This window comes from Echeneis naucrates, chromosome 17, assembly GCF_900963305.1.
Source record: "Echeneis naucrates chromosome 17, fEcheNa1.1, whole genome shotgun sequence".
Classification (NCBI taxonomy): Eukaryota; Metazoa; Chordata; class Actinopteri; order Carangiformes; family Echeneidae; genus Echeneis; species Echeneis naucrates.
In genome coordinates, this window is record NC_042527.1 from 21891377 (window position 1) to 21907081 (window position 15705).

Here is a 15705-nt window from a genome sequence, read left to right on the forward strand (position 1 = left end):
GTCTGTCTGCCTGTCTACCTCCCTGTCTGTCTGTCTGCCTATCTGTCTGTCTGTCTACCTCCCTGTCTGTTTGCCTGTCTGTCTGTCTGTCTGTCTGCTTGCCTGTCTGTCTGTCTACCTCCCTGTCTGTCTGCCTGTCTGTCTGTCTGTCTGTCTACCTCCCTGTCTGTTTGCCTGTCTGTCTGTCTGTCTGTCTGTTTGCCTGTCGGCCTGCCTGTCTGTCTGCCTCCCTGCCTGTCTGTCTGTCTGCCTGCTTGTCTGTCTGTCTACCTCCCTGTCTGTTTGCCTGTCTGTCTGTCTATCTGTTTGTCTGTTTGCCTGTCGGCCTGCCTGTCTGTCTGCCTCCCTGTCTGTCTGTCTGTCTGTCTACCTCCCTGTCTGTCTGTCTGCCTGTCAAATCACCCCAGTAGGATTCCCCGATCACTGCTGGCATGTTAACAGTGCCTTACTCCATTACTGAGTTTGGAGCTGCATTTGAGTGTTTTTGGGAAGAGCACAGAAAATGTAAACAACATTTTAGCAGTAAAGTCCGCGGTGGGACTTTGGAAAATCCCAGATTCACTCTCACAGATCAGGAGGCCAGCCACTAGAGGCTGGAACTGGGCTGGATGCTCCCCGAGTCGTGGGCCAGTTACGACACAGAGTTTGCTGTTCTGGACCGGTTTCCTCTGACCGGATCCTTTCTGTGTGGAGTCTCCAAAGACATTGGCTGTGTCCGAAACCACCCCTTCACTGCCTACTCCCCATATCAGCAGATGAATGTCGTGGACTATATGGTGAACTCACAAAGTGAACATAATATATATAAAATAAATAAGTTAACTTTCTGTCACGCAATTAAAACGTACCCAACTCACAGCTAAACTTTTCTGTTTATCACTGCATTTTGTTTAAGGCTTAATTTTTATTCTCGTATTTGGTCTTCTTCTATTATATTTTTATTTTCTATTCTGTTGGCTCTTTGGTAACAGTTTTACATTTTTTTCAAACGTTACTTGAATGTCTGATTATTCTGTGTTTTGCACGATGTTAATGCTCTTTACATTCATGTAAACAGTATGTGTAATTGCCTTTTTTTTAAATGTGCCATGAAATAAACTATGGAATAAACTTGCCTCGCAATTATATAAATTATTTTTTAATCACCATTAAATAATTTATATTTCAATTTTGCCGCAAGCGCAGTGCATCATGGGATATCTTGCTTGGGTTAGTGACCATCAGCTATCCACTCATTTTCACAATGCATTGTGGGATACTTTCTGTGTACTATGTTTTGTCACTAAAGACTTCAGACACCAGAGAAAATGACGAGCTCCCCTTTTCGTGCACGAATTTGGGGTGAGGGAGACGTCCTATTTGGGTTCCTGGGTGACCCCGCCCCTCACCCAGAGTGAGCTGGGATTGGCTCCAGAACTCCGTGACGTCATAGCAAATACGTGAAACGATTGGCTGATACACTCTCAATCAATCAATCGGACCTGACGGAGTTTAACCGGGAGACCGGGGACTCCGGGGGGACCGGAGTCAGGACCGGAGGAGGACGCTGTAAACCGGAGGTTGGTGAATTTTACTGACTTTTAGCTTGAAATTTGGCGCTCATTAGCATAGGCTAGCTCGGCTAACTTGGCTAGCCAAAGTGAACCGGGCTGAGTTGGATCCCGGTCTGATCCGGTTCTCATTGTCGTGTACCCGGTTTAGTGTTGAAGACAAAGCTGTCATGAATCTGTTAAGTGTGAAAAAAGACATCAGAGTTCGGATGAAGTTCAGATTCAGGGAGAAGCTAGGTGGAGCTGTAGCTACAGCCACAAGTAACGTCTGCTTTCACTCCGTATTTTATGGTTAAATAGCTTTTAATTAATTTATAATAAAAAAAAATTGTACATTCGTGAATTTGAAAAAGATTATTTCCAGACTAAAACATAAAGCCAGTTCATGTGAGCTGCTCGGGCCAATAGGCACAGGGCACTTTGACCTTCTGACCTTACCGGCTCATGATGAGACAGCAATATTTGAAGAAGTTAGCAACAGTTAGCATCAGCCAAGTCCAATGGTACGGAGTGAGCTGTTTCTTGTTCCTTAATCGTCCTGTGTGGAGTCAAAACCTGAACACCAACGTGGTTGTGAAGAGGCAGACACACAAACCAGCAGAAACAGGAACATCTAATGGTAAGTGCAGGATTTCCCTCTGGCTCTGCAGTTATCTCTCTGTGGGAACATGAGGAAGTCTGCTCATTCATCAGACAGGGCTGCTGACCGACCGACCGACCGACCTCAGCCTGTGAGGCTGTTGTATTGTAAGGTTTACGTTGGCAGGATTGTGAACACAGTAACATCGTAGTCGAACGTTGTGGTTTGTGTGTGTATCCAGCTAGAGAACACCTCTGGGGAGGTGATCTGTTGGTCTCTTTAAATAATGTTGGCACTATACAAATAAATTTGATTTGCTCTGATCTCACTCTGTGGCCAACAGTCCACCATGTTTTTAAGAATGAGTTTGTTTCCTGTCAGCTTAAAGAAGTGAAGATTAACTGAGTCAGGACGATTGAACATTTTGTCTTCCTTTGGTCACATCTGCTCACCGTTATTTTTTGGTCGAAGTTGGATTCATGGACGGTACCAATAAGAAATTACCAGAGACTGAGCCTCTTCATCATGGTAAGGAAAGAATATTATTCTTTATTTCTGCAACATTTCCTAATACTGATGTTAAGTGAGTCGTGTTATGTCTGAGGGAGTCCGTGTCCCTTTTATGGTGAACTGGAATACACTGAAATCTTTCTTTTAATTATTCTCAATATGTTGAAAATTGAAGAGGAAATGAAGAATTTGTGTAATGTATTGTTTAATAACTAATATAATAGTTATTTGTTTACATCTGAAGTGAACTGTTGTGCTTCTGAAAAGAAATTGAATTAACCTTGTTACTGATTTCATACCAACTGCTGTTCCTGCATTTCTGGCCCTGTGGCTTGTTCGTCACACATTAAATTCATTAAATTCACTGTATTTTATCTTGTAGAGAAGTAGTGAAAACTGACATATCTTGTTAACTCTACAGCTATTATAATGTAGCCAACACACTGATGAAGATGGTGGCAAAACTGTACGGAAGATGTGAGCTGTGAGATGTTGCAGCAGCATCAACCATTTCCTCGGTGCCATCTGACACCATGATGTAGCCATGATGTAGATCTTCTACCTCTTACCCGTTTCCGGGTCACTGAGGGTTCTGGAGCCAATCCCAGCTCACTCTGGGGGAGGGGCGGCGTCGCCCTGGACAGGTGTCCAGTCCATCACAGAGACAAACAGAGACCAACTACCGCTCACACTCAGGCCTACAGACAATTTAGAGTCACCAAGAACCCAAACATGATGTCTTTGGACGACAGCATTTTTGCTGACCACTGTGCCGCCATCCCGCCCTGACCCGCCTTAAGCAGCAGGTGAGTAAACACAGTTTGAGTTGCTCTTTTTGTCCTCAATAATTAAACAGCTTAGTGAACTGAACAGATCCCTTGCTGCAACTGCACAGGTTTCACATTTCTCAATTCATGACTTTGGCATTTGGAAATAAATCAATACATCTAAATGTCAATGTCATAACTTTAATCTGTTTTAATCTGTTATGAGCTCTCTTCATGACACACTGAAGGATTCAAGACGATTTGTGAATTGTAATGGTATTATGCAAAATGAAGATATTTTCATCAGTTAGAGTGTTTCACACAGCCAAAGGAAACCATAAAAAACCAATTGACTCAATATTGGATTACTGTAATGAAGATTGGTTAGAGAAGTCATAAATTATAATTTCATTTGGTTTTGATGAGCCTGCTGACACCTGTAAGGTAAGTGAAGGGGGTTAGTGGTATGTGAGCGGAAAGCTCCTGTAAAAGGCAGAGAACTCAGTGTACTAAATTTTATTCCACATTAAATAGACATCGATTATGTCTGTTTTTCGATAATAAACCAGTTTATGTGCCATGTTTGCTGGCTGGGGCGTGTTAGAAGGTATAGCCTACTTTTCTTCAGGAGCAGTATCAGATTTTTGTCAGGAAAACAATCACATTTGAGTCACTTTGTGCCAAAAAGGGTTGAATTGGGGCTGTGAGTGAACGTAATGTAAACGGAGCAGGTATGAGTCCCTCTACTGGGTGTTTTGGAGTACTGTCCAGTTGTACACAGTAGAGTTAGCATGACATTCTTGAGCATGTGTCATTCCAGAGAAAGTATGAAGTCGAAACTTTGGAAGCTGTTAGCTTCTTGTTTGTACCAGAACAAATAGGGAAATGAGTTCGTTGTCCATTCAAAACGTCTCATCGCTATGAACTGGAAGAATACATCATGTCCCCCTATTAGTCATTGGCTTAATGAGTTATCATTATGTATAGCTTTAGAGAAGCTAACTTACAGTATCCAACAAAACTCAGTGGTAACTTGGACATACAAAAAATAAAATGGTTCCTCAGACCGATCCCTGAGGAAAACCAAGACAGGGGACCAGGATCTGATAGAAATTCTCCTCCAGAGACTGAGAAGGACCGATCAGTGAGACAGTAGGAGAACTGCTGCAGTGACACTGGAGTTCATCACAACTGTGTCTCATGAGAGAGAAGACTCTGGACTGGATCATTAGAAACCAGAGAAGGTTCTCAGTCAGAGACTCCCTCTAGTGGATGTTGTGGAGTATTGTGTTGTCTTTGCTCCAGAGGTTTTTGTACAGAGTTGTGTTGTTTCCTGTCACTGTGGGTTGCAGAGCACAGTAGTACACAGCAGAGTCTGACACTGCAGCAGAGGAGATGTTCAGATGGATCTGATTTCTCACTTCATTCAGTCCAGCAGTCAGTCGAGGGTCAGAACTTTTTGCTGTCACCCCCTCAGGCTCTTTGGTGTCAGTGATCAGGAGAAGATACCGAGGTTCTGATCCAGGATCCTGTCGATACCACTGCAGATTATTGGCCTTAACGGAATAGTTACAGGACAGAGTGACAGTACAGCCCTCTGATGAAAACACTTCGGTTCTGTGGGCAGTAATATGATCTTCCAGGCTGTCACCTGCTGAGGAAACAACAGATTTAGAGTTCTGATCCAGAGCGTCACATCCACCATGAACAAATGATCCTTTCAACAACAGTCAGCAGTTATTAGTGATGAAGTGATGACACTTTCACTGAAGGTCAGAAAAAAATGTGAAAATATTTGAGTGTTCCAAGTTTTCTGCTGTCAAACATACGAACCTACGAGAGCTGAGAAGAAGAAAATGACAGTGAGTCCGTCCATGTTCAGAGCTGAACTGCTGTCACAAAGTGTCCAGGATGACGACGTGAGTAGTTTTGTGAGTTGATTGTTCTGATGTTCAGAACTGGAATCAAACTCCCTCTAGTGGATGTTGTGGAGTATTGTGTTGTCTTTGCTCCAGAGGTTTTTGTACAGAGTTGTGTTGTTTCCTGTCACTGTGGGCCTCACAGCACAGTAGTACACAGCAGAGTCTGACACCTGAAGCTTCTGGATCTTCAGAGGAACTGATCTTAGGTCAGAATTCAGACTGGATGAAAATCTCTCCTTGAAGTGCTCTTCTGTGTTTCCTTCATCCAGTTTGAAGCGGCTCAGGATGAATTTGGGGCTCTGGTTTCCATCCTGTCTGTACCAGTAGAGAGATGGACCGGTTGAGCTGCTGTTGTATCCACAGTGAAGTGTCACTGCCTCTCCTTCAGCAGCAGTCACGTCTCCTTGTGGTTGCACCACGTTGTCTTTTTGTGCTCTGCAATCTGTAAAACACCAACAAACAGTATCAGTGTTTGAATGGAAGAATCATGTCAGTGTTGGATTGATATCACAGAAACAGAGCAGTGTTCATACCACGGCACAGAGCAGCCAGCAGCACTGAGATGAACAGAGCCTTCATATCTGCAGTGTGGAGTCACTGTGAGCTCCAGCAAGTATAAAGCAGACTGTGGACTCTGAGTGTTCATCAACACTAAGGTGGAGGATTAGAAGGAGGAGCCTGATCACAGGGACAGGACTCTGTGGGGGACAGGACTCTGTTGGAGACAGGACTCTGTTGGGGACGTGTCTCTGTTGGAGACAGGAGTCTGTTGGGGACAGGACTCTGTTGGGGACAGGTCTCTGTTGGGGACAGGTCTCTGTTGGGGACAGGACTCTGCTGGGGACAGGTCTCTGTTGGAGACAGGTCTCTGTTGGGGACAGGACTCTGTTGGGGACAGGTCTCTGTCGGAGACAGAAGTCTTTATGCACTTACTTATCCACACACTATTTGTTGGTTGTTTTGCACAAACCTTGTTGCGTTCGTGTTCATGTTGTAAATGAAGGTTTTTTCCAGCGATGGTTTTCTCAAAAATTGTGTTCAGGTACTCACACAGCTGGTAAAGTCGTGGAAGAAGAGAAGGCACACAAAATTTAAAAGAATTTGAAAAGCCTTTGACTTCTGTATCTGAGGCCAACAACTAAAAAAACCACACAGCTATAACGAATCTCACACATCTTACATCAGCCACATGGTTCAGATGATGCATCGAGGCTGAACGCACTCCAACTCCTTCAGTCTCTGCAAGAGGTGGCTTAAGATGTGGATTAAGAATTTGTGCACTTCATTTCGACCTACGTCATTATAATGACACTCAGGACACACAACAAACACGGCTCTGATCACAGCATCCTCCATCTTGTTGTTGTTCTTCTTCTTCTTGTAGTTGTATGTAGAGCAGAAGCGACGTTGTCTCCTGTTGACGGGCTCACGTCACGTCAGGGTGCCTGTTCCTCCTTCAACTTCATCGCCAAGTTCTCAGACTCATTCTCAGTGTTGATGAAATGGATTATAGGGATGAGGTGCAACATCTGGTGTCATGGTGTGATAACAATAACCTGGCCTTGGACATCAAAAAGACAGAGGAAATCATTGTGGACTTGTGCAGGAACGGACTGAAACACCACAGATCTCTCTCCATCGGCTCAGAGGTGGTGGAGAGGGTCAGCGCTTTTAAATTCTTGGGGGTGAGCGAGGCGGAGGACCTGTCCTGGGGCACTCATATTGCCTCAGCAGAAGGGAAGACACAACACCTCTACTACCTGAGGAAGCTGAGGAGCTCCCACATCCCCAGACCTCTGATGGTGAACTTTTACAACTGTGCCATCAGCAGTGTTCTGACGTATGGATTTTGGTGTGGTTTTCAAGCTCCACTAAGGCGGACCAACAGGCACTCCAGTGCGTGGTGAAAACACTGGGACCCCTCTCCCACAGATTAGTTCCATCTACTCCATTCTCTCTCGAAGGAGAGTGCGGAACATCCTGCGTGACCGCCACCACCCTGCTCATCATTTGTTCCATCTGCTGCCCTCAGGTAGAAGGTACAGGTCCATACAGGCCCGAGCAACAAGACTGTCTGATAGCCTGTATCCTCGGGCTATGAGACTACTGAACACTGCCCCCCTCCCACGGACAATAACCACATCCACTAACAGAAGTATGACCTGGACTTTGCATTGTTGCACTACGTCAGTATCTCCATGTATCTGCTATGATGTGGCACGGATGCCATCATTGGCAAAATGTGTACACTGGGTTATTCTGGGGTTATTTATGGGGATTCGGGGGTTTAAAGCACCTGTGGCACCTTACATCATACGAGGGAGTGTCGATGCTCTAAACTTACAGTGGTCCGAGTTTTTGAAAAGTTTAGGCACCCCTCTGAGGCTGCATACTAATTTACTCTGTCTTTACAGGAAAAGATCACATTGGCATGCCATTCATTTTCTAATAAAAGCTGAGTACTGGGGTATTTTCCAGACAAAGATTTTTAGTGTAGCGATTTCAAGTTGAAATGAGTCTGATGAAATGAAATCAGATGTGAAAAATAGGCCGTGTAAAAAATATGGGCACCTTTGTCATTGTGTTGATTTGAACACCTGTAACTACTTAGAACTGATTAATTGGAACAGAAAATTGGTTTGGTGGGCTCATTAAGCCAGGTTCATCAAATCATGAGAAAAGGTATTTAAGGTGTTCTTCTCTTTGACTCTCCTCTGAAGAGTGGCAACATGGGGGCCTCAAAACAACTCTCAAATGACCTGAAAACAAAGATTGTTCAACATTATGGTTCAGGGGAAAGCTTCAAAAAGCTATCTCAGAGATTTCAGCTGTCAGTTTCCACTGTGAGGAACATAGTGAGGAAATGGAAGATCACAGGCACAGTTCTAGTTAAGGCCAGAAGTGGCAGGCCAAGAAAAATATTGGAGAGGCAAAGGTGAAGGATGGTGAGAATGGTCAAAGACCACCCACAGGCCACCTCCAAAGACCTACAACATCATCGTGCTGCAGATGGTGTCACTGTGCATCGTTCACACAGGGAGAAGCCTTTTCTGCAAACATGCCACAAACAGAGTGGCTTGAGCCAGCTTCATTTTGGAACAAGGTCCTGTGGACTGATGAAACAAAGACTGACTTATTTGGTCATAACAAGCGTTATGCATGGTGGCGAAGGAACACAGCATTCCAAGAAAAACACTTTCTGCCCACAGTAACATTTGGTGGAGGTTCCATCATGCTGTGGGGCTGTGTGGCCAGTGCCGGTACTGGGAATCCTGTCAAAGTTGAGGGTCGCATGGATTCCAATCAATATCAGCAGATTCTTGAGAATCTTGAGAGTCAGTCACAAAGTTGAAGTTACGCTGGAGTTAGATATTTCAACAAGACAACAACCCAAAACAATGCTCAGAATCTACTCAGGCGTTCATGCAGAGGAACAGTACAATATTCTGGAATGGCCATCCCAGTCTCCAGACCGTAATATCACTGAAAATCTGTGGGATGATTTGAAGCGCGCTGTCCATGCTCGGCCACCATCAAACCTAAGTGAACTGGAGATGTTTTGTAAGAAGGAATGGTCCAAAATGCTTTCATCCAGATTCCAGACACTCATTAGAGGCTATAGGAAGCAGCAGCAGGCTGTTATTTTTGCAACAGGAGGCTCGACTAAATATTGATGTGATTTTTATGTTGGGGTACCCAAATTAATGCACCTGTCTAATGTTGGTGTGATGTATATCGCACATTTTCTGTTAGTCCAATAAACCTCATTTCACTACTGAAAATAATGGAAACTGTCTGGGGGGGCTAAACTTTTTCATACCACTGTAATTTCGTTGTACTCTTTGACAATGACAATAAATTCTTGAATCTTGGTTCCTCGCGGCGCTCCGAAAGTACACAAAAAACAGGCCCTACAATGTTTGTTGGTTTGTGGTTCCTATCAGATGCGACCTTGGAACTGTTGGTGGGAATGCACCTTTTCTGCGGTTCATGGAGTCTTTGTGTTTGAAGCCTCATCCAGGTGGTCTGTCACTGATGTGGATCCTCCCACAGTGTTTGATGAGCAGCTGAACCACAGTGACTCTGATAAAACAGGAATTAGCAGAATCCATCTGATATGAAGCTGTGGTTTGAAAACCACTTCCCTCCTCTTTGAAGAGGACTCAGATATCAGTGTTCAGGTTTTTGTGCAGCCTCTCCTACACTTTGTATCACTGTGTTTGTAGAGCACAGTAGTAGAGAGCTGTGTCTGCCAGGGTTAGTCCACTGATGGTCAGTTCAGTTGATGTGTCTGTTGTTTTGGAGGCATATTTATTCGGTGAAGGATTATATTCACTTGTGTATCCCTTTGCTCCTTTCCTGAGAATGAACTGAGGGGCCTGAAGGTCTGAATCATGTCTGTACCAGTAAAGGTAAAGACCACTGTGTGTTGTCTGATATTGACAGCTGAGTGTGACAGTTCCTCCTTCTCTCTCACTGACTTCTTCTCTCACAGGAAAGATTCGGTGTTGAGCTTTTATTCCTGAAAAAGTGCAGAAAATGAAGCCATTAGACTGACATTGTCCATGAGGCTGAGAGGAGCAGACAGGGGGAAATGTCACCGTACAGTTTTACTCTGTGGACACAAACAGCTCAACTGTAGCTCACATCATCTCTAGATTGTACAGGACTTCATGACAAAGACACATTATTGTGCGTGACCAAATGGAGGTGAAACATGTTGTTGATCCAGCAGGCTGACTCAGACTCTCATTAGTTGTCAAACTCACCTGTGAAGTGAGAGAAAAACAAAAAGAGGTAAAGCAACATGTCTTTGGAGTAGTTGAAGCCAAACAGACAGCAGATGAACAAAGTTCTTCCACTGCAGTAGAATGAACAAACTAAACAGCCTCTCTGCTGCACAGCCCTTCTCCTCAACTTCAAGCTGACTGTGCTTTTACTTCCTCCAACATTTCTGCTCACCTCATTGGCTGAGCTGGACTCCAGTGGGCGGAGCCAGGTCATCAGCTCTGAGCTCTGACGTTTGTGTCATCAGTCTTTTCTCAGTCAGAGACTCCCTCTAGTGGATGTTGTGGAGTATTGTGTTGTCTTTGCTCCAGAGGTTTTTGTACAGAGTTGTGTTGTTTCCTGTCACTGTGGGCCTCAGAGCACAGTAGTACACAGCAGAGTCTGACACCTGAAGCTTCTGGATCTTCAGAGGAACTGACTTGTTCTTGATCTCGGCATGAAATCTCTTTTTGTCGAGCTCTGGAGCTTTGTCTACATTTTTAGCGTAACATCTCAGCATGTACTGTGGGAAGCTGTTAGCTTCTTGTTTGTACCAGAACAAATTGGGAAATGAGTCCGTTGTCTCAAATTCACAGTCCAGTGTAACTGTGTCTCCTTCAGCTGCAGTCACATCTTCTGGTCGCTGGATCACTCGGTCTTCTCCTTTACACTCTGAGGAAGAACAGAACATGCAGAGGAAGAGATGAATCAATACAGATGATTGATGGAAGGAGAACAGTCAGCAGAATCGATGTGACTTTCCCTGATCATTGTCACTTGGTAACAAATGTCAGCAGAAATGATCTGCTCTGGTTTTCTGTAGCATCAACATGAACAGCTCAGTAATATGTTCAAGTGTTTGAAGGAAACTTGTTGTACTTTGTGTCTTACCAAAGAAAAGAGCAGCAAGAATAATCCACAGCCAAAGTTCCATCTCTACAACCAGGTTTAAATCACCAGGAGAAAGTAGCTGATGTTCAACATCCAGTCTGACAGATGTTCTCTTCACAGAACTCTGAGAGGACCTCAGGCTCCGCCTACTCCATGATGTCACTGAAGAACTAGCATATCTGACCAAGACAAATCATTTATGGATCGTATAATCCAAAGTCAGGAAATTGCAGAGGCTACAGATCACATGAAAAGAGAGAAACCTGCAGGTCCGGATGGACTCCCAATTGATATTTATAAACTATTTAAAAACAAACTGATAAGTCCACTGAAGAATATGTATGAAGAATCTTTTCAGAATACCCTGACCGCCTCTCTGAGGAATGCACTTATTACCTTGATATTAAAACCTGACAAACCTTCTTCTCAATGTGAGTCTTACAGGCCCCTTTCCTTATTGCATTCTAAGGTTTTGGCACTCAGGCTTGAGAAATTCCTCCCTTCTCTAATCCATGCTGACCAAAATGGATTTATAAAAAACCGTCAAGCATACTACAATATTAGAAGAACTTTAAATATAATTAATGAAAAGAAAGTCTCCAGACACATGCATTCTGTGGTTGGACGCTGAGAAGGCTTTCGACAGAGTTGAGTGGCCGTACCTATTTGAAGTACTCTCCAGCTTTGGTTTTGGTGCTTACTTCAGACAATGGGTCAAACCTTTATACTCAGAAACATGCACAGAGATTATGACCAAAAACTACATTTCCAAACCATTCCATCTCCACCATGGGACCCTACAGGGATGTTCCCATCCCCCCTACTTTTTGTTTTAGCATTTGAACCCGTTGCCATCTCCATTAGGAATCATCCTGTTATTGAAGGAATTCAAATAGCAGGTGTGGAACATCGCATAGCCTTGTTCGCAGATGATACATTACTCTATCTGACGAACTTGGAGCAATCTTTGTCAGCCCTTACAGAGGAGATTACTAAAGTCTTTAGGATACAAAGTTAAAACCAAATCATCTCTGCTCTTCCTCAACAAGCAAGAACGTCTCCACTCCACGATCCGACACCCATTTCTGAATAATCTTTCTTACCCCCAATCTAAATTAGTTTGTCTCGGCCAGTTACAATCCAGTCATTTCTGAAACCAAAGACTCTCTAAACAGATGGATCTCTCTCCCCTTATCGATAATTGGATGCATAAGTGCCTTTAAAATGAATATCCTTCCCAAATTCCTCTTTTTCAGTCAATCCCTCTATCAGCTCCACCTAAATTCTTCCACGATATGAGAAATACTCTGACACTATTCACATGGAAAAGACGTCCAAGACTGAGACTCACGTTACTATATCTCCCATTTGACAGAGGAGGCCTAAAGGCTCCTAATTTAATTTGGTACTCCTGGGCAGCCCAGCTCAGAGCTGCCCGCAGGTGGTTTTCATGTCCAGACTTACCTTGGGTAAAACTGGAAGCAACATCTATACGAGGACTTGCATTAGATTCATATTTATATTCAGATTCTTTTAAGAACTAGAAAAATACATTAAATCCTTTTGTTAGAAACACCTTGATGGTCTGGCATGAAGCTCATAATGCAGTTGGTGACAATCCACCTTTATCCCGCCTTGCACCTATTTGGGGAAACTTTGAGTTTAAACCAGGTGCAAAAGACTTAGGATTCAAGCAATGGTCGCAAAAAGGGATCAGAAGGATTATGGACCTTCATAATGGTGATATACTAATGTCCTTTAATGAAATTAAAGATCAGTTCAACATTCCACAAACACACTTTTTTAAATATCGACAATTGCAAAGTTTGCTTCTCGCTAAATTAAACCACTCGTCTAACTGTCCCCTCTAACAATGTTAGAACAGTTTGTAACTCGACCTCAGCAAAGCAAAGGCCAGATCTGTACACTTTACAATCTATTTCTGTCTCATTCCAGAGAGTCCTCTGACTCAAAGAGGAGATTGTGGAGTGAGGACTTAAAGGAATATGTGTTGGATAACGAATGGAGCCAGATTTGCTCAAAGGCCCAGAAACTCAAATTAATACAATATGACTGGATGATGAGGACCTACATTACCCCAGTAAAACTTCATAAATTTAAACCAGATATTCCAGACACTTGGAATGTGAGAAGATAAAAACATTCTGGAAAGAAGTATTACAGATAATTTCCCAAATAATTTCCAGACCTATCCCTATCTCCCCTAAACTCTGTATCTTGGGCCTCTACCCAGAAAACCTCTCTTTAAAATCAAACTAAATCAAACTGATAAACCTTTGTCTTGCCCATTCAAAACGTCTCATCGCTATGAACTGGAAGAATACATCATGTCCCCCTATTAGTCATTGGCTTAATGAGTTATCATTATGTATAGCTTTAGAGAAGCTAACTTAAAGTATCCAACAAAACTCAGCGGTAACATGGACATAGAAAATAAAATGGTTCCTCAGACCGATCCCTGAGGAAAACCACGACAGGGGACCAGGATCTGATAGAAATTCTCCTCCAGAGACTGAGAAGGACCGATCAGTGAGACAGTAGGAGAACTGCTGCAGTGACACTGGAGTTCATCACAACTGTGTCTCATGAGAGAGAAGACTCTGGACTGGATCATTAGAAACCAGAGAAGGTTCTCAGTCAGAGACTCCCTCTAGTGGATGTTGTGGAGTATTGTGTTGTCTTTGCTCCAGAGGTTTTTGTACAGAGTTGTGTTGTTTCCTGTCACTGTGGGTTGCACAGCACAGTAGTACACAGCAGAGTCTGACACTGCAGCAGAGGAGATCTGTAGATGAATTCTGGTTTTGTCATCGCTCACGTTAACAGACAGTCTCGAGTCTGAACCTGATAATTTCTCTCCTGACTCCTGATGAGAAAAGATGAACTCTGGTGGTTTTCCTGGATTTTGTCGATACCAGAAGAAGAAATTATCATCATAACCAGCAGCTTTGGAGTAATTGTAGGACAGAGTGACAGAGCTGCCTTCTGAACTGGACTCTTCAGTCTTGACTGGATTCAGTTCTTGACAGCTGACACCTGAAGAAACAGAGAAATGTTGTTAAAGACCATGTTGAACTCTGATTGTGTGTTCCAGTGGTTTCTAACCAACAGATCCTCTGAACTCATTTATTCCTCCTGCTTGAACTCACCTTTTAGTATGATGAGAAACAAAGGAACCATCCCACAGTGATGCAGTGAGAGCATCTTCAGACACTCTGACTTGTGTTTTCTTTAGATATTGAATGAATCTGACGGTGGCAGATGTTTTCTCTTCTGCTCTTTGACAGTGTTGCTCCTCCTCATATCACTGTATGTCATCAGCCGACACCACACCTCCAAATCTTTGAAGCTGTCTGTGTAACCATGGTAACTGATTGTATGTATGTATAAAATGTAATATTTACACCTAATTCCTAAGTAGGGTGTCCCAGGGGCCCAGGGGCCCAGGGGCCATTGATTGCGCTCACAGACCCATCACTGGGCCTTTGGGGGAACATGAGGGCGACTTTGTGAACAGGAATCAATGTTCAGGTAAACTGATTGATTTGTCATGTTATTGGTGGTGGCTCATGTGCACGTTGCACACAATTATATTATTAATGCTGCATACTACACTTTTCTCATTGATCAGATATATTCACATACATTCACGTTGTTACAGGAGATGGGTCACCATTAATAAGGGAAAACTATTCCCTTTCAGCAGCCTTCACTGGTACCTTAACTGTTTCAGTGCTTTCATTGTGAAACTCATCTGAGACACGTTTGCAGATGACTTGTGATCATCAGCGATTGGTCACAAGTGTGGATGCCAGATGTCCTGGCTCAGTCCATGACTCGTGGATCCTCCGAGGGTCTATTCTGGGTCACCAGCTTGAGCACGGTATGACAAATGGATATACACAATTGGATTCTATTCTAGTTAAATTGTCACACAGAGTAGTTTCCGTTGCCTTTGTTAACAGGGCTTTTTGACGGGTTGCTTCTGGCGGACAGAGGATATCCCTGCACCCTATCCTGACCCACAGACACCACCAGAGTGTGGCTTCAATGTGGCACTTAGCAAGTGCAGGGTCGGGATGGAAATGACTTTTGGGGTCACCAAGTCCAGATTCAACTGTCTCCGCAGCCTGAGGGTTTCTCCTGACGGGGCTTGTGGGATTATAACCGCTTGTGCGGTGTTGCACAATGTGGCCACCAAACAAAAAGAGGAAAGAGCCCCTCGTGTGCCGCTGCTGGCAGCTGACGTGGTGGACCCTGTAATATCGTCGAGGTTTTAGAAATAACTGGGCATGTTTCTTCATCAGGAACTGCTTTATTGTTAACACAGGTCCCAGCAACTAGTCATGGCGGAAGGCAGCGGAACCCCTACTGGGTATGGAGTATAACAACATCTCCAAGATCACTTCACAACAGACCCCATCACCGTTGACGATCCAACTGGTGCAGCCACCACCCAGAAAGTTTTGTGATTTAAACAAAACAAAACAAAGAACACGGCAATCAAAGGATGTTTTATTGTTTATTGAAGTTCAGCCTTTTCTGGGGGAAAATGTAGGAATAAGTACACAACGTCACTCACGCTTAACAAAACATTCAAGTACCATTTAGTGTTGTACCTTTTTCTCAAATTGCAGTTGCTCAAACTCCGACTTTAATTTCCAGTTAATTTTTTACATTATCCAACAAGATTCCTTTTA

General features: G+C 43.6%; 2 gene segments (V, D, J or C); both read right to left on the reverse strand.

Moving 5' to 3' along the window:
* Positions 1-5466: 5466 nt before the first annotated feature.
* LOC115057149 (T-cell receptor alpha chain V region CTL-F3-like) lies at positions 5467-5958 on the reverse strand (the record flags this gene model as incomplete). The annotated part of the segment is given in 2 exon segments: positions 5467-5771; positions 5863-5958. Coding segments are annotated over 2 exon segments (351 nt in total), but the record flags the coding sequence as incomplete, so codon positions are not given.
* Positions 5959-10290: 4332 nt separating this feature from the next.
* On the reverse strand, positions 10291-11185 carry LOC115057148 (T cell receptor alpha variable 36/delta variable 7-like). The segment is given in 2 exon segments: positions 10291-10768; positions 10988-11185. Coding segments are annotated over 2 exon segments (423 nt in total).
* Positions 11186-15705: the final 4520 nt, after the last annotated feature.